The sequence below is a fragment of the Nymphalis io genome, chromosome 6 (assembly GCF_905147045.1).
Source record: "Nymphalis io chromosome 6, ilAglIoxx1.1, whole genome shotgun sequence".
In the NCBI taxonomy this organism is placed as follows: Eukaryota; Metazoa; Arthropoda; class Insecta; order Lepidoptera; family Nymphalidae; genus Nymphalis; species Nymphalis io.
In genome coordinates, this window is record NC_065893.1 from 8239175 (window position 1) to 8259017 (window position 19843).

Sequence of the window (19843 nt, forward strand, 5' to 3'; positions counted from 1 at the left end):
CGCACAAGCGGATGTGCGCAGGGAGCCGGCCGACTGCTGCGCTCACCGCGGCTAGTGTTGTATTTGTTCGAAAAATCGTTATCGATATCAATTTTCTTTTTATAATACTCTCAACTATCGAAACAAAAATTGATGTTAAGTAAGAAATTTTACAATTATTATTTTTACATAAAAATTTATAGAAAACAATTTTTAATAAAAATATTATTAATTGATCAATCATAATACATCAATGATAATACATTCATTAGTATATTTAGAGAAAACATAAGTCAACGGTCAACATTATATTATCCAGTTACGTACGTATCTCGTATCATGATTTTGTATCACATTATTTGTGTTGTTAGTGTCAACTAGTGTTCACTGGTGGTAGGGCTTTGTGCAAGATTGTCTGCGTACCAGCCACTCATAAGATATTCTACCGCAAAACAACAGTACTTGTTATTGTTGTGTTCCGGTTTGAAGGGTGAGTGAGCCAGTGTAATTACAGGCACAAGGGGACATAAAATCTTAGTTCCCAAGGTTAAGTATTTTAAAGATACATTTCCACTATACATTATATTCGTATAACTCTTACGGTATTTGCAGCGCACGCCAGAATGGCTCGCAGATAGGAGAATTTATTCCGACTTACGTGACACTTATTGTTATATTTTGGCCAATTTAATGAATAGCTGTATAAATTATAGCCTATATGTTATTCTGATGTATAAGCTATATTATTGTAGTTTCATTATCCATTACAAAGAGTAACAAACATCTATAAAAACTTTCGCATTTATAATATATAGAAGATAGGTCGAGATCTTAAGTAATCTATGGCATTCAATATGGATTCGTGCAAAAAAGACGTTTTGAATGTCAGCGAAGTTATTATCGGATGGAATATGTAAATCTAAGGTTTTATAACTCCTTCGAATAGAATAGGCTATTAATTATATGGAGGAAACCGGCATCCAAGAGTATTATAAAAAAAGGTCTTCTCTTTTTTAATATATATAGTCTTTTCTACTACATAAAAATTCTTTTCTATATTTTGTCTAATAAGCGGATATTGAAACTAAATAATAACTGTATAAAAATGCCTACAAAAAGTATCGATATAAATTTTATCGAATTTTCAAGGAACTAATGTCGTGACTCACTGGCGTCGCAACGCCAACAACAAAATAGAACTAAATGGTAAAAAGTCGTAAGTGGCCTTTAACGATACACAAAAACGCTTTACCTCTATCGAGGGCCAAACTTTGGTGCAAAAAAACATTTACAAACAGGTAGGCGGTTAAGACTTCTCCGAATATTCGGCACTGGAGGAACAATGAACTTGTAATGGCGAACTAGACCAAACAGCCAGCGAGGTAGAACTATTGAGTATAGATCAACTTCAATAGAGTGTGGTTCGTTTGCATGTGTATAGCAAGAGAAGTAACCGCCCAACACACACATGCGTAACGGTAACGCCAGTTTGACGTACAAAAGGTGCTTAAATACAAAAGATACAACTAAATGTAATAACGGTTTACGTATTATTACTTTGAATTTATGAAATAAGCTTTTACCCAAGGAAGAAGTTATAAGTCATATAAGATTTAGCAATAAGCGCTTAACACGCGGTCATTGGTTTCGCGGTAACTGCATAAAATCAAGCTTTTGTTGAAACAAAATAATAATATTAACAATTACAGCCAAGGTTTAATATTATGTCATAAATATGGAAGGTCAATACTCTACTGAAGGTCGAGCATTTAATTTTTTTTTATGAGTATTTATATTTTAATAAGTATTTCCATTGTAAGACAATAACTGTTTAACTATTTTATAAATGAAATAAAGTGTACGACATATTTGTAATATTTAATACTTATGGATCATTTCGTTTCTGAGGTTAGGTTAGGTAAGAAACATATAAAAGACTTCAACGCTAGCAACTACATTTAGGCACATTATGGTAATACCTACATGGTCGTTAATAAGAACAATAAAGTTTATTGCACGCTATATTTAAATAAGAATTTTGTACACAGAATGTAAGTTTTAATGTACTAAATTATAAAATAAAGACTATTTTCCATTTACAACACTTTATTTAACATATTATAAACAAACGTACAAATACGTTGAATAGAATATGGTATACATACAAAGAATTTTAATATTTAATAATATTTTACTACACATGTATGTTTGCGCAACAGATATTGGGTTTTTTTTTAATTTGGATGATTTAGCTGAACGCAGTAAATTTTTTTAAAACCAATTCTATGTCAATGCTTTACCTACGCTCAGATAAAAGCTTGCATTGGCCTATTCCCCAAGGGCATCCCACACGCATACAGCCTACAGGATGCCGACACTTCCTCTGCATATATCAACTACCACGACGGTCACAACGATAAAGGTTTGTCTGTTTATAAAATACCTAATTATATATGTATGTATGTAATGTATATATTTTTAATTAAGCTAATTATATTATGTGATCGTGTTCAAGTATCTAAAAATGAGATTTATCTTTCACAGGATCTTTCTATTATTTGCACAGGATTTCGATTCATATTTCTTTTACGAAACATTAAATACATCCAATTTTTTTTGGATATCGGATATTAGAAAATAAGAAATCACGAGAGTCTTATATTTGTCCGATTTTATTAAAGTTTTTGTTTCGTTATAATATTTTTTTTAATTTGTATATTTTAATTATTTTTATAATTAATTTGTACTTATTAAATATATAATTATTAAAGTACAAAACAGTTATAATTAATGTACTGTAATGTAAAATGTTTGTACTTTATATTAATTATAAAGCTAATTTATCATATCACCAAACCTTGCGTAAGCGCCATCTATTGGTTACTCCGTACACTACAAGAATATGTGGCATCTATCGATTCTATGTTTACCATACTGTGTATAGATGGCAGCGCTATCTAAACTTAATTGAGTAAATTGTTTACTTTTTCTTGATCATATATTATAATAGTTAAGTATAAGGTACCCATGTCGATCTGTCCGCCGATAATGTGTATGCAAAATTTAATGATGATCGATTGAGTAGTTGACACGTGACAGTAAAGATACATTTACTCTATCAAGATATTATTTTAATAAATAGAGTCGAAAAGGAACCTTTGCTGTTTATTGATTCATTATAGTAAGATATTCGTCGCTTGTTAGATTCATTGTCGCAAGACAAGATTGCATCGATAAAATCGAGTTATACTTAAATTTATGTTTGTAAATTAAACAAAAACATATCTAGAAGACACATAATTGTAATATTAAAAAAAAGTAGTATTAATTTTTGGTTTTCCCGGATTCACGCAAGAACTTTACGGACTTAAGCTATATGATGCTGTTCGGGTCTTTTGAATGAGTCGCGGCCGCGAACTTCAGACACAATTCGCCTGTGGTCTCTTTGCGAAAAATGCAAATGCCGCGAATATAGAGCGGACATTGCAAATGTCATATTGTATTTAGTGAGATATTTAGATCTTCAGTATGTCTACACAAAATTCTACGACTGCATATTTTATCTTTATTTTATGGTTAAGTTACATAAATCATTTTTATTAATAAATAGAACAGAAAGAAACGATTACTCATGTTACACAGTCCAAGTCCATAATGATAATAATTCTCGTTTCGGTAATCTTTCATTACACCACTAATATTTCGGAGATATTAAGGATAAAATACAAACCAACTTCAAAAATTAACCTGCATGTACTTAAAATAAATAGTTACAAAATATATTTAACAAATAAATATTTACAACACGAAACAGTTACTTTTGAAGTCAATATTCTTATCTAAATAGTTTTGCGTTACTTAAGCTAACACCGACTCTAAAAATGCAATAGAGGTACAAAAAAATATCGTTATCGCGTTAACTGATCTCACCGTTCTGTACCCAGTCGGCCTATTTTTTTTTTGAACCCACGCCGTTTTTATCGTTCATTCTTTTCAACATATCCTCGAAACAACATAGAAATGAAAAAAACGGTTGATTGTTTTTAATAGTAAAAAATCTATTGCTTATTTTTAAAGGTTGTAAGTGGTATTGTGATAAGTGGAAGAAAAGATCAAGTATTTTTACAACAATTTTTTTCTAGAGAACGAAGTACATATAAAATATATATAACATGCCTGTGAATTCTTCTCCATAACTTTTTGAGATGACCATAAGCCATTGTTTATCAGTTTCGACGCAACAATCTGAGTTTAGCTCCACGCATTTTATCTATTTGAATTGTGCAACATAATATTAGATTTATATTGTCTACGTCCATCTTAAAAATATTTGGTAATATATTTTCAATTCACATATCAACCTGATAAACCATTTTGCAACCAACTAAAAAAACATGAATAACTAATAATAATTATAATATATGCACGATAGTATGATTATATTATTTTCGTTACTATGGTTACGCTAATTATTTACATACAATTTCAATTTCGAATGTTTGTGCAAATAATAAATCAATGTTGACTCGGTGATAATTTCCACAAGTCTGCAACTAAATTACCACGTGTTTTGTTACAAATAAATATCATATTACTAAAACGTATGAAAGACTGAATTCAATGACCATTACTATATTTATAATCTACTTTTAATATAAGATTGATATATTTTGAATGCTTAACTTAACATGATGAACATTTATATTATAAATGGAGGTGATAATGCAAGAAACTACGACCTTTACATTTCCGAAATTTTATGACGAAACAATTTAACATTGAAGTTGCATTTTCATTCAAATCGGAGTATTTTTTGTATTTAAAACTTCAATATATTTAGTTTCTTGTCGGCTCTTCCTTGCAAAATGACAATCTCAGACCGGTTGTAGCGGTTCAGGTCGTTGCAAAATTGGATAAAATATTCTTAGAATTTAAATTTATAAATAATTATCAACCATTCCTTTTAAATTGTTTTAATTGTGCATTTAACTTTTAAGTGATTGTGACCTGTTTAAGCTGTGATGAATTCATAACAAGTATTTTATTGCATATGAAGTATATATGTCTATTATGATTCTATAAATTATGCGAGATATAATTAAATTATTTTGACGTACGAACACAAATGTTTGCACAACTTATTTACACAATTTATTTTGTTTAAAAGAATGATTAAAAATATGGTTTATTTCTTTCGATAGTCTACATTCTAATTTTACAATCCAGTTAGTCTGGTCTAAGCACTGTTGCAAACTAGTTCATGTGACACGAGTTTTTTCAGATAAATAAAACTGAACACAGAACAGAACACGATATACCTTCAATACACTGTGGATAGCGTTAACAATGCCCACCTCTACCTATTTGAGCGTGTCGTATTAATGCAAATATTCAATACAAAGAAAAACTTACCAAGGTTAGCTGGCGTTCGGCGTCGTCGTGCCGACGCTTTTCTTACAGCTATGGAGACCAATGAGTCCATTTCGCTTCCTGAGTCCCATCGAGGCCTTTGCGGCAAAGGTTGGGTCATGACACGAACATCGTCCTCCGTATCTCTATCACTACTAGTCGGCGGCAGATTTGATTCGTCACTTTCAGGTGGCCTGGGGTCACCTTTCATCTTAAACACTGCATCCATAGAAACATCTTCGAAATCGGCACACGAAATGGGGTAGGTCAAAGTCCTCTGTATGTTGCTTTTCTTGTGTCTCACTTTCACTGACCCCTCGGATAATGATCTTTTACCGTTCAATTTGTTCTCGCTTTTCGTGTCCCCTTGACTAAATTTTAAGTCAGACGGCGACAAAGATTTTTTTCTAGAATTGCGCCTTTTCATGCTCCGCTTTGGTCTGCTTGATTCTTTTTGAGCCTGCATTGTTGCTGCATTTGCGCGATCTGAAAAAATGTGAATAATTGTTTATAGCTCGACTTTATTTTCTGTTCACTGACATTCAACAGTATTATAACTAATTACATAAACGACTATCTACATAATTTCACAAATCTTTTGTAATGCGCTTGATAGAAATAGCTCTATCAATTATCATTTAATGTGTAAGAAGCAACTTGGTAGTAAGTATTATTATTTGGACAATGGATTTTAATTACGTCATTGCTCATGTTATTCGCTAATGTAACGAATAACGAAAGAGCTTGATTGATGATAATTTATATAGTAAATAAATAAATTACGTCCATTATGAGCAATAATAAGTTATTAATATAATAAATATCGGTTATGTAGAGGTTTGTTTTAATTTTTTATTTGCAGTGAACTTTATTATTTAAATAGAATATTTTTATGTAGCAATCTATAAAATTTACTATTCTATGTTATACTCATATCATTGAATTCCACATTCATATCCATTATATTTAATCTTATCGGGCATTATCGTTTCTTTAAAAAACAATTGTTTATAAACAAAGTTATATAAAATAGTTAAATTAATTATTATTGAAGACAAAAGCGTTGAAAATTATTCAGAAACAGACTAATGATATTTTATTAAGGTTTAAGTTGCCACAAATAAATAGAACTGCTTAAGTCGTATAAAATAAAATATATTAGAAACAAATAAACAATATTGCATTAATAATAAGAATATATAGATATTTCGACGTGTGAATAATATTCAATACACATATGTATTTATCAACAATTTTACTATACATATTTTATTGTTAGTAATTAGTTCCAGTTTACTTATTTCTTTGACGTTTCCATTGCTATTCCCTTAGTTTTTACTAAAATTTTCTTATATATGTCAATATATGTAGATATTGAGAAAATAGAGAAATTAAAAGTAAAATACATGTAGCAACAGTACCTTTCAACAAGAACCACAACCGCAAACCGTAGAAATTTAATATTATCTACACTGCATCCTATCACTTCAATTTCACTAAACAAATGTACGTCATCGGGACATTATCTACGCTAAATAAAAATAAAGATACTGAATATTTTTTTTAAGTTACATTGGCACAAAGGTTGTTTTCTATTATAGAGACAGTTGGTATTTCATGTTGTAGTTATGTGAGATTGCAAAATTAAACATTGGTCGTCAAAGGTCGCGGTCTAGAGAAGGTAGCGCGGTAACGTCCACAGCCAACGGTTCTGAACGTTCAACTGGCTGTGTAAGTGTATATACACATTTTACAGTAGACACGACGTAATACCATGAACTGTTGTTTGTGCTTGACAAGAAGATATTTTTGATGAAGCGATTTTTATATCTAAATAAATAAATACTTAACTCTTAATTATTCTATTAAATAAATAAACTAAAACATCTACATAAAAAAATGAAAAGCAAAAAACTGACTCGGTAACTTGTTTTGAGAGATCGATAAGATAAAAAGATAAAGAAATATTTACCTCGTCTCAACCTCCATCAATTTTCCTTGTATTGTGTAGACGAAATTAATTATTTTTTTAATCAATGTATACTTTTCTAAATTCATTTTACTAACACTTTATTAAGGCTTTTACATTCAGATAAATAAATTAAATATTTAATTTTTAATATATTCGTTTTTTCTGTTAATATTATCAGTATTTGATTTGATAAGAAATATTAATGAAAAAAAGTTTTAATGTAATTAAAGACTAACTATATAAAAAAAAATTCGTCAGTCTGTAGTGCAAATGTGAAGCAATTTAATCAATCTAATGGTCACCCACATTTAGAGACCAATTAACGGAACCATGTTAACCTGAATCAACCGAAGAGCATCTGTTAACCTGAATTAGTCTTGCAACAGGCTGTAAAATGGCTGTTTTACGGCTAATATGACATGACAATCATGGGTCAAGATAATCAATAGTTATTTTAGCAAACATTTGTATATAATAAATATTATTTTAATATGAAAACTAACATAAAATTAAACTAACATAAAATATCGTATATTAGAGTAATAATGTATACTAGTTTTCACGGAGGTGGGTCGAGCCTGGACTCTAGCTCAACGAACCCTGAATCCGAAAAACGAACAGGTGGTAGGAGAACCTGGATCCCCAACAGTAAACGGCGACACTTGATTCTCTGGGTAGCAAGAACAAGCGAACCACACTCAGGCTGACCAAATACCGAATACTTGAAAACGGAAGAAAAATATAGCAAAATCAAAATAAATTAATCACGCAACTTTTTAATGCTAAACTTCTATTCCCTTAAATATCACAGGCTAGAATATCTGCCTCAACGATTTTAAAATCTTTGACAGACTCTGTGGTCTTTTACAATGTCAACAATCGAACAGGTCAGATCTGATCATGGTCGTAAACCGTATAAACCTAAAAACATAAATTACTACAAAAGTCAGAGCTCTGAATGTCTGCCTCACCGATTTTAGTCGTTTTCAGAAAGAAATTTGAACTTCGACGTCAGAGGCAGACATGAGCAAATAACATATTGCTACATTTTTTTTTTTTAATTTTTTCAAGCTCTGCCAATTGACATTGCAGCGAAATGGTTACAGACACGGTCATTAATGTTTTCTATGGCAAAATTATCACTATTAACACATTATAATGTCTACCACGTGAGCAAATCATATTCATAGAAATTTTGCTCACCAGCTCCTTACGATTAACCAAAGTATTTATTATGTAGTTTAGTTATGCCTAAATAAACGTTAACAAAATCAACTTAATACTTATTATTTGCAAATCAAAAAATTAGTTTTCGAATTTATCCTAAATTTAAATTATAGACTTGAAAATTGAATTACTATTGTTGTTTTATTATTAATAATAACAGAATTTATGAGTTTATGGTGGAGAAAAATCAACACTTGCATTATTGCGGACGATTCGGTATTTCAACTAACCTATACCCGAATATACTATTAGTTACAAGTCGAGTAAATACTAAACCAAAGGTTTTGTTTTCTACAGTAAACATAAAAATATGAGTCAAAACTAATTCATCCTCGTTATGTACGGTTAATCAGAGTAATGATTGTATGACAAGTTCACGTTCCCATAAAAATTCAGTCAGGTTGCAAGTTTCCCATGCCCTTAGACAATGCGGGTCGGTATCGTATAGGCTACGGCTCTTTGTTTGCTTATTTTATCTCGTGGTTAGTTTTCTTCGAATCACGATAAACTATCATGTTTTAAAATTAGTGTATTACATTTATTTTCTGCTAACTGTTGATGTATGTAATATGACTATTCTTTTAAAAACAATACAAACAAATTTGTATCATAAAAAAATTTTGTGCTAACAAAACGACGAAGATATGATAATAACCAGTGTGAGAAATAATATTTTAATGTTATCAGCTTGTTTAATTGTTTTGAAATTCATACGAGAGGTTTGAAGATTGAGGTTATTTTTGCTAATTAAAACTTGTTTAAAATATGTTTATTATTAACTTTTATTTATTATATCGATAGTCGAGGAAAATCTGTTTCTTTAATTTTTATTTATTCATTCAAATCACGGAAGTGACTATCTGCAGTGCTTTATATGAACGGAAAAATATATACATACAAATGTATCGTATGTAATAGGTAGGTTAGAATAATTTATCAACGGATTACAGCGCGCAATATGACATGATCAAAGTACGTATATTAACGATTATTAGCCCTGTGCTAAATAACTGTTGCGGATATTATGTACGTAATTAAAATATATTATACTATGCACTCATAATTGCAGACCAGCATTTATAATTCTGGATGTATTCTGAACGAGACCTTAGCCTCTTAACGGTTGACCATCTAATGCAAGCTAAGCTTACGTTTACAATGACTGTTAAGTCTGTAATAGTCACATCGCCAGGCGAAAAAACTGCCTATTCAAGAGTATGTTTATAGATTACTTCATTTATTATTGTACATATATGTCGTATATTTTTATTATGATACGCATGCTTTAATTCATCACCGAATGAAACATATAAATTAAATACGCATATTAAGCACACGTTAAGTAAACTGATATATAACAGTACCAGCCTGTGAATGTCCCACTGCTGGGCTAAGGCCTCCTCTCCTTAAGGAGAAGGTATGGAGCTTATTCCACCACGTTGCTCCAATGCGGGTTGGTGGAATACACATGTGGCTGAATTTCTGTGAAATTAGACACATGTAGGTTTCCTCACGATGTATTCCTTCACCGTCAAGCACGAGATGAATTATAAACACAAATTAAGCACATGAAAACTCAGTGGTTCTTGCCCGGGTTTGAACCCACGATCATCGATTAAGATTCTCGCGTTCTAACCACTAGGCCATCTCGGCTTAATAATTGATATATTCTCTCCAAAAATATCAATTGATGTACATACCATATGACGTAATGTAAGTATGTCGTATATATCATAATAAGTATATATTTTAAATGATATATATCAGCGAACCTTGTTTCACAATACATCCTTGTCAATTAAATAGAAATACCGGTCGTCATGTATAAATAAAGATTTTTAGTGTGCATAACATGTCTAAAGATAAAAATAAAAAAAATAATTTTGTTTATTTCAGAGCTCGGCCTATATGGAATACTTCATATGTGCCTATATGTTAATAAAATGTTATAATTATTAAACAAAATGTAACGAAACGTAATAAGTTGTCACATATAATTAAAACAAAGAATTTAAAAGATTTATTTACGCTAATGAGAGTGAAATGCCCATATAATTCATACATACGGTCGATTTATAAATATGATATATTTATTTAAACATTTAACACGTTCAAAATATTATTTTGTTATTTACTTACTCAGTTGTTTCTTTACATGTAATTATTATTTTTGTTTGAATTCTGATTATATAAATAGTGTTGGAAATGAGGTAGAGTAATATCATATCTACTTTCACATCCTATATTTGTATTGAATATCTAGCCGTAGGTTATTCTTGTCGTACAGCCTTCCTGTTTTATCACGAAGCCTTATAATCAAAGACATACCTTCTTTTAGTTTCACTTGAAAGTTAGTTATCAAACATTTTTTTTTCTTCTAATTAATAATACTATTTTATTTTGAACTTTTTGAACAACATTCAGGACTTGTAATTAATTTTATCTATCTACTCGTGGTTCGATATATCATCCACGTTAAATTATTCCAATTTTGTATGACACATTTTATATGTCAGTAAATTTATTTATGTATAAAGATTAAAATAGTATTGTTAAATATAAATTTCTAAAAATTATATTATATATATAATAAATAATATACAAAAAATTCTAGTATTTTTTCTGACAGTTACTTCCTGTTGAATCATTCATGATTAGATGTGACACAAATATGTCCAACTTCTAAAATTAACTTAGCTTTAATCAAGCCTTTGGAATTGGCTAACAAATTTATTGTATTGTACTACTATGGCTTAGTGAGAGAGGTAACTCGCTTCATGTTTAAATATACATATATATTTAAACATGAAGCGAGTACAAGTTTTTATTGACATATTAAAGAGCAACAATTTATTTATGATTCCTACGAAACTACCAGCTCCTATTTTACATTAGGTCATGATTTATCCTATTTTATTATACAATATATATAAATGTATTTAATGATTAAATTTCGACGATGTTGTTTTATACACAGCATGAGAACCTCTCTACTACAATTCGCATGAAGTTTGCTAGTTTAGTTAAATCCCGATTAGTACCCATTTAGTATCTAGTAGAACATTAGCGTGTTCAAATATACAAACTATTTTAAAATAAATATTTTTTTTTTTTTTTTTTTTTATTTAAGTTTACAAAACTGACTTACAACTAGTGCATACAAAATAAAATCTACGCTAAACAGAGTGTTAATAAGTTGCAGTCTTCTGGATGTAAACCTAGCATGCTTTAAAAAAACATATTTAACAAGAACAGTACTTGTGCAATTACTAACTAGTTAATTATTTAATTATTACATAAACTAAATGATTTTGTTTTAAGTTTATTCTTAAGAGAACCAACAGATTCACTAAAGACATCTAGGTGTTGACGACTACAATTCGCAAGCGAGCAAATACGGTAAATTGGCGAATGTTGACCAAGATTTGATTTGACATCAGGTAGGCTAAATATTTTACGATTTTGTAAACGGCTACCTTGACGCGGAATGTAGAAACTAATTTTAGCAAGTAGATCAGGTGCATCAATATATCCGTGCAATAATTTGTATAAAAAAAGAAAGTCAGCAGCTTCTCTTCTATATTTAAGAGTTTGCACTTTATAATTAATTAGGCGTGCATCGTAAGAATTAAAATTCTTAGCATTTAGATCTGTGTACGCTAAGTAATATAGAAAACGTTTTTGTACACGTTCTATTCTATCAGAGTGCACCTCATACCCAGGACTCCAAGCAACTGAACAATATTCTAGGATACTCCTTATTATACTATTGAAAACTAATATTGTCAAGCTTGGATCTTTAAAGATTTTCATTAATCTTAACACCAGACCAGATACTTGCGAGGCTTTTGATATGATGTAATCAATGTGATCTCTAAAGCTTAAGGTGTTATCTATTATCACCCCGAGATCCCTTACACTCGTTGACTCCGTAAGGGGCATACCGTCGATGTAGTAAGTGTGTTTTAGTGGTTTTCGTTTTCTACAAAATGTAATATGAACACATTTATCCTTATTTAGAGTCATACGATTTGCAAGACACCAACAAACAAGGTTGTCGATGTCACTTTGCAGGATTTCTATATCCTCTGGTGATTTAATTTCCCTGTATATTTTTAAATCATCTGCGTATATTTGATATTTGGATTTAAGTACTTTTCCAACATCATTAATGAAAACAAGGAAAAACAAAGGTCCTAGGTGTGACCCTTGCGGTACACCAGAGGGTATATTACATTCGAGAGATTTAAAACCTTTCATGGCAACTAATTGGGATCGATTCTTTAAGTATGACTCACACCAACGTAACAAGGAACCATGAATACCCATACATTCCAATTTGGTTAAAAGAATGTCGTGGTGGACTAAGTCGAACGCTTTTTTAAAATCCAGATATATAGCATGTACCTCATTATTCTTATCCACAGCTTCAGAAATATCAGATATGTAACTAACTAGATTAGATGTTGTGGATTTATGAGGACAAAAGCCATGCTGGTATGAATCAAAGTAAGGTTTTAAATGAGAATACATCTTTTTTTGAATTAGTGACTCAAAAATTTTCCCAAAAGTAGATAGTATGGATATTGGTCTGTAATTAGATATATTATTAATGTCTCCAGACTTATGAATTGGTGTTATATAAGCAACTTTCCATTTAGCTGGGAATATTCCCGATTGAAGTGATTTATTATATATAGTTGTAAGAGGGTTAACTAAAACTTTAGCACAATTTTTAATAAATATAGGTGGTATTAGATCGGGTCCCGCCCCTTTATTGCAATTTAAGGATAGAAGCTGTGTTTTAACCTCATGGTCTGTTACAGAACATTTGGCGTATGTGTTATTAGTACATTTAATACTAGTTAAATATTTTGGGTTGAAAGGTGGTAACTTATGTGTGGTATCATAGATCGACTGAAAATTATAGGAAAAAAGATTACATATTTCCTGTCCTCCTGTAGCTTTTCTATCATTTAATATCATTTGATTGGGAATCGACTTAGAATTGCATTTTCTGTCTTTAAAATATTTCCAAAAGTATGTAGGGTTGTTACGAATATGGTCTGATATATTTTTTTTGAAGAAATCATAGCATTCAAATATCATTTCGTTTGAGCGATCTCTTAGGAGATCATAAGTGTATTTATCCATAGGATTTTTATACTTCTTGAATACTTTATGATATTTAGATTTTTCCTTAAGAGTACGTATTAGAGAACGTGAATACCATATGGGATGCTTGCCATCACGGGGTTTGGATTTTGGGGTATTTTTGTAAATAGCATTTAGTAAAGTTTCATAAAAAACTTCTATCATTTCATCTACAGAGCCACAATTTTTCCATAAATGTGCCCAATCAATCTTTGAAAGTTCCTCAATAACAGTATTATAGTCGCAAAAAGCAAAATTATATTTAGGTTCAGTGTTACTTTTAAGATAGTGTTTTTGAGTAGAATACTGTAGGTCTATTAATAAGGCTGGGTGATGACAATCAAGCGGAACTAAGGGTTTTTCTTCAGATACCGTAAGAAAAGATGGATGTGAGCTAAGTACTAGGTCGAGAATTCTATCGTTATTATTAGAAATTGAGTTGCATTGATGTAGGTTGCAAAAAAATATTGTGTCAATAAATAAAGAATCCACATTATTGTTTGTACGTACAGGTATTAGACTACGACTGTAAGTGCTATATTCCCAGACAATATTGCTCAAATTGAAATCCCCAATCACCACGTTTATTGTGCCGTCATCTGTATTAGAGTTAATAACTTGTGCAGTATTTTTAAGAAAGTAATTAAGTTCCAACTCCTTTACTGGAGGTGGAATATAGACACCACAAATATTAATTTGAGTACTTTGACCTATTTTAAATGAAACCCAAAGATCTTCACATACAGATTCCCAAGTGATTTTTCTCAGACTCTCAAACTTTTTGTGTATGGCAATTACAACACCACCACCATCTTTCAAATAAGATGAAGTTGTACTACGATCGCGCCTAAATACTGAATATCGAGTGTCAAATAATTCATGATCAAATATTGTATCATTCAGCCAAGTTTCCGTAAGAATAATGACATCATAATCACAACAGAGAACAGATAAATAGAGGTCCTCAGTCTTGGTCCGCAGGCCCCTCACATTTTGATAAAAAAATTTAATATTGAATTTTAAAACTAAAAAACACAATAAATGCTTACTCAGGCAGAAAAAATAAATAAAAAAGAAATAAGCACAATAATATAACCAAAAAATTACTTTAGACTATTTAAAAAATCGTTATTTCTTATTAAAATTGCAGGTGAATGCTTATTTTTACGAATATAAATGCGGCTATTTCGGATCCAGACAAACTCGTATTTCTTCTCTTTTGCGACGAGTCTCGTGGCTGCATGAAGTTTCTTGTTCGTTGGGGACAAATGTTCACTGACGTATATTGATTGCTTATCACCCGCGATGCCTAAATGAGTCGAATTGAGTTTGTTGTTTTCATTCTTCTTGTTGAAAATTTTTACCGCTGCAAGTATAGTATCACGGACGCGCGGGCTGGTTAATTTGACTATGATATTGCGAGAGCGCTTCGAGTCAGAATCAACCTTAGCAACGCGATGGAATTCTTTAATATCACTATCATCTATGACACACGAAACGACTTTAGTGAGTTGTTTCACAATAGTAAGCAGGTTTTCAGACTTATGCTCCGGAACACACTGTATTTCAATATTACAGTCTCGAGCACGTTGCTCAAGCTGTTCCATAAGGCTGGCGACTTTGCTAAGTTGCGCACGTAGAGATGTGCTTTCTGTTTTTAATTGAGAGATATCTGTTTTGTAACGATCGTTAATGAGTTGTTGTTCGTCAAAATTATCAGATAAAAACTGCACTGTATTAGTTACTTGATCTAACTCCTTTCGCATTATAGAAAATTTGGAGTTTAAATCTCGCACTTCACCGCGAATCTCACTTAATTTCGTATTGAAATCGTTTAGGCTTAATTGTTGGTATTCAAATTTTTCATTCATTTCTCTACGAAGATTTCGAATTTCTTGAAGAATAGCATCTTGGGAGTCTATGTTACTTACTAAGGAAACTGGTGAATCTATTTCAGATTCTTTAATACTCTTGTCATGATCGGAAGGAGAGCTTTTATTCCCTGTTTTTGATTTCGGCCCTTGACATATTGGGCAAACCCATTTAGCTCGGCTCGATTGTGCCTCATTGAACTTAATACAGTCCGCATGAAAATGACGGTTACATGATGTATTTGAACATTTAACTCTCTTCTGAGTTACAAGTAAATTATTGTTACATGTGTAGCACACAACCATACTTATAAAAATAAATAAATAGAAGAAAAAAAAAAAAAAAAAAAAGCTCGGTGTATTCAGGATTTGATCTTGGTACCCCTCGATGTCTTTGAATTACAGTCACTTTTACTACCGCGCTGCTATTTGTGCAGATGATATGGAGGTCGAAAATGTTGATCAGTAGAGTACTTAAGCTTAGCAGCAAATAATTATCAGTGCTAAGTGGGTGGTGTAAAATAATTTTGTTCCACTAGCACTTAATAACAGCAACTTAGGAGTATAGTTTTAGGTAAAAAACTGCACTTTTTGGACACGATTGATATGAATTATGGTTAAACTAATTATAGGCACTATAGTCAATAACAAAAATATATAGCATAAATACTCAATATGTAAAGTATACATATTTAACTTACATTTTAGAGAACCTACTAATCATACTGAATATGTAACTCAGTCCGATTGGTAAGTTTCGACTGATTTTGAAAAATAAAACAAACGAATCTTATAATAGTAGCTTTAAAGGATTTTGAGTAACCTCTCGTATCTCTAAAATGTATATACTTAAGTTAAATTTAATTAATTTTGTGTTATGAGTGCATTAATTATATCAGAGGTAAGTTATACAGGAATAAATGCCGAAAATGGTTATATAAAAGTTATAGTTTCGTTCACTATAATATATTATATTTTATTTCTTGGGGTTTGTGTTTACGTTACACGTAGAGTATATACAGATCAGGATCTACATTTTATTTACTTCATAACTATATTCGTTTTATTATATGTTGCGATTTAGGTCAGGTTAATAGCTAATGGAAGATAAGCTTAAGTTTATAACTTCTCATTTATATATGCATATTATATGCGTTATATGACAGGATGTATCAATTCTTACTCAACATAGTAACTTGGATATCTAGGACAAGTAAATGGCAATACCTATTACCTACAATATAAGCAAAAAACTAAGCTATGACAGTATTTTTTTAATATGAATATTGAATAATGATCGTGAAGGGCAAATTTACGAAGCTCGTGTTAGGTTTATTACAAAACGATAAAATAATATAAATAAAAATATTTAATCTAATATTGTTTATATAAATGACATCAAAAATAATGGCAATCTTAAAGATTAATAATAATAATTATAGTAATAAATCGTTTTTAGAACTACCGATGTCGTCGGAAACTGAATAATTAAGTGGTTGAAAATAATGTTTACTGATAAGAGAAAGTTAGATTTAAATTCTCCTTCATGCTTTTTCACCCCAACGTCCGTGCATTTTAATATTAATTATAATATTTTCAATTATTTATGTATTAAAGAAATTAATACATAAAAGTAATAATAGCTGAAGCTTGTGTACATCATTTTAATTAAACTAAAAAGACATCAAATATAGAAATACTATTAAGCAAATAACATAACACAAAAGCTCTTTGAAATAAATAAAAAAATAAATAAAAAATACTGAATATTTCGTAATACTTTTTTATGTTGAGCGGTGTTCTCATTATCGTAAATATATTATACCATTATTTTTGTTTAATACGGATTATTTACGTTTCGTTTATATTTACTCTTTGCACCGACATTGAGTTCGGTAACGAAGTGTGAAGATCGCGGACAATAGCGACTGCATTGTAGACACTGCTGATGTAGAACGATCTGTAGTTTTTACCGGATTACGTCTTCCGTCACGCACACTGATCTTGTTAAGAATTTATTTCCTATACATAAGACTGACGTTGAATAAAAACCACAAGTCTATTAAAATGTTTAATCATATAAACAAATAATGAAATTATAACACGATCATATTTCATCATTAAATTTTGTACATTAAAACAATAGTATACTATCTATATAACAGGGTTTTTTTTGAAAATGGTTTAACTTTTCACAAAAAAGAAATATATTTTTATGGGCAGAATTATATCTTTTAATTACTATAATAGATACTATTACCAATTATTTTATCTCTTAGTAAGGAAAACCACATATTTTTTTAATTTTATAAAAACGATGATATAAATGAAACTGACAATATAAAAATGTATTGGTACATTTTTTATAAAAATGTTATTTCAGAATTTCCAATTGTACTTAAACAGTTACTTTTGGAGTTTATCCACCCTAACTTTAACCTCCATTTTCAAATTGAAATGGTGATCTCAAGCAATAACGTAATATCTATTTAATAAAAATATAATAAATTAAACCTGCACATATAAGACGTATGCGTTGAGTAATATATACAAAAACAATATAACAGTAGGTATTTTAGCATTTATTATTGAAAAGATTTTTTTCATGAGTTATCATTCGTTCGAATATATTTTTACGAAAATTTAATTTTGTCTTCTATATTTAGTTAAATTAAATAGTACAAGTTATACAAGACTTTCTTTATTCGTACATTTGTTCCATATTTTTTATATGTAAAAATAACATCGTTTACAAAGCTTTATATAGGTATTATGTTATTTAAATACTGTAATTTTTCCTAACGCAATCTTGGGAAATATTTATAGTATTGTATAATTTATATTTTTATTTAACTTATAAAATACACACAGGACACTTCCTATGTGTAGATATAAATATGTATTTCAATAACTTTATAATATTCCGATTATATAAAAATATCAATCTTACATTAATCGTATTTACATAGTCACATAAGAATAAACCACACTAATAAATAATCAATTAAATTGTGAACAAAATAACTTGAATAATACGGAAATACGATATTTTAATTTTGTAATCATTATCGCAATGGCGTAGACTTATTAATAAGATTGTTTTTACCAATTTTTTTATATGTTTTAAATCATTGCTATTAACTTATAGCTTTTACCATTGTTATTATGGATTTCAGTAAGCCCAGAGAAATTACAAATGTTCTTTAGCAAAGCTTTATGCGTTTATAAGTAAACGACAATTGAGTTAAATATAAATTTTCTGTGTCCTTATTTCTCTGGCACAATAATATTATATGTATCTACAGATGAAGCAGTGTGTTATGGCCTTTAAATAAAGGTTCCATAGTAAAACATGCGTTGCCCACATACATTGTTTTCTAGTTTGTCACCTTGATTACGCTGCCTCTCTCCGAATACTTGTTACAAGGCCATAGCTTCATTAAAATTAATAATTATATTATTAAGTTATAAACGATAAAATGTACTACTTCTATGGCCAGGAGTGTTTTAATATTCAGTACCAAGACTTTATCTTTTTTATTAGTATGCCATCTTATTTTATTAAACACCGTAAGTACCGTAACAGCCTGTGAATGTCCCACTGCTGAGCTAAAGACCTCCTCACCCTTTTTTTAAAGAGAAGGTTTGGAGCTTAATTATAATAAAAATTCTTGAAAATATTAAAGTAACCGTTTGCTGTTAAACGGCTTAGTGAGAGAGGTAGCATAAGCTTGGCTATTTCGTATGTTATATTTTTTATTTAATATTAAAAGTAACTTTAAACTAAATGTGTCGTTAAATTTATTAATGTTTAGTTACAAATAATTCAAAAGTATATATAATTAGTAATAAAAGTATTTAATGCATATATTTTATAATTTAATGAAATAAACGAAGTATTTTACTAATTTGTGATTATGTCTCTTGATCAAAACTTTTTCTGTCTCGTTATATTAGTCCGGCGTACTCATACCACATTCCACAGTTTTATTAATAACATTGTCACACATAGAAGTACCGTGTGCCGTGGAGTACCGGCTTAGAATAGTACTCCCCCAATCTCATCCCGTGGGTGTCGTAAGAGGCGACTGAGGGACGGGGAAAAGGGGGGATGGGCAGCAGCGTCCCCCCTACCCATAAACATCTTACCCCCTACTGCGCTCGCCAACACGCCTTCCCAGCGCGGCGAGTATGGGCAAACCCCTCCCTAAATGGCAGATGCGCCCAAAAA

The 19843-nt window shown here is 30.4% G+C and overlaps 1 protein-coding gene across 2 annotated transcripts in view; it reads right to left on the reverse strand.

The window, feature by feature from the left end:
- LOC126768864 (uncharacterized) overlaps window positions 1-19843 on the reverse strand; it is a 68467-nt gene that overhangs the window by 33493 nt on the left and 15131 nt on the right. The window contains exons 1-2 of one of the 2 annotated variants that reach the window (XM_050487237.1): window positions 6810-7086; window positions 5392-5874 (exon numbers count right to left, since the gene is read on the reverse strand). In XM_050487237.1, the coding sequence (XP_050343194.1) occupies window positions 5392-5854 (463 nt within the window). In that variant the 5' untranslated portion in view covers window positions 5855-5874; window positions 6810-7086. Of the gene's footprint in view, window positions 1-5391; window positions 5875-6809; window positions 7087-19843 lie in introns of those variants that run through there. The other variant, XM_050487236.1, reaches the window with a different exon arrangement.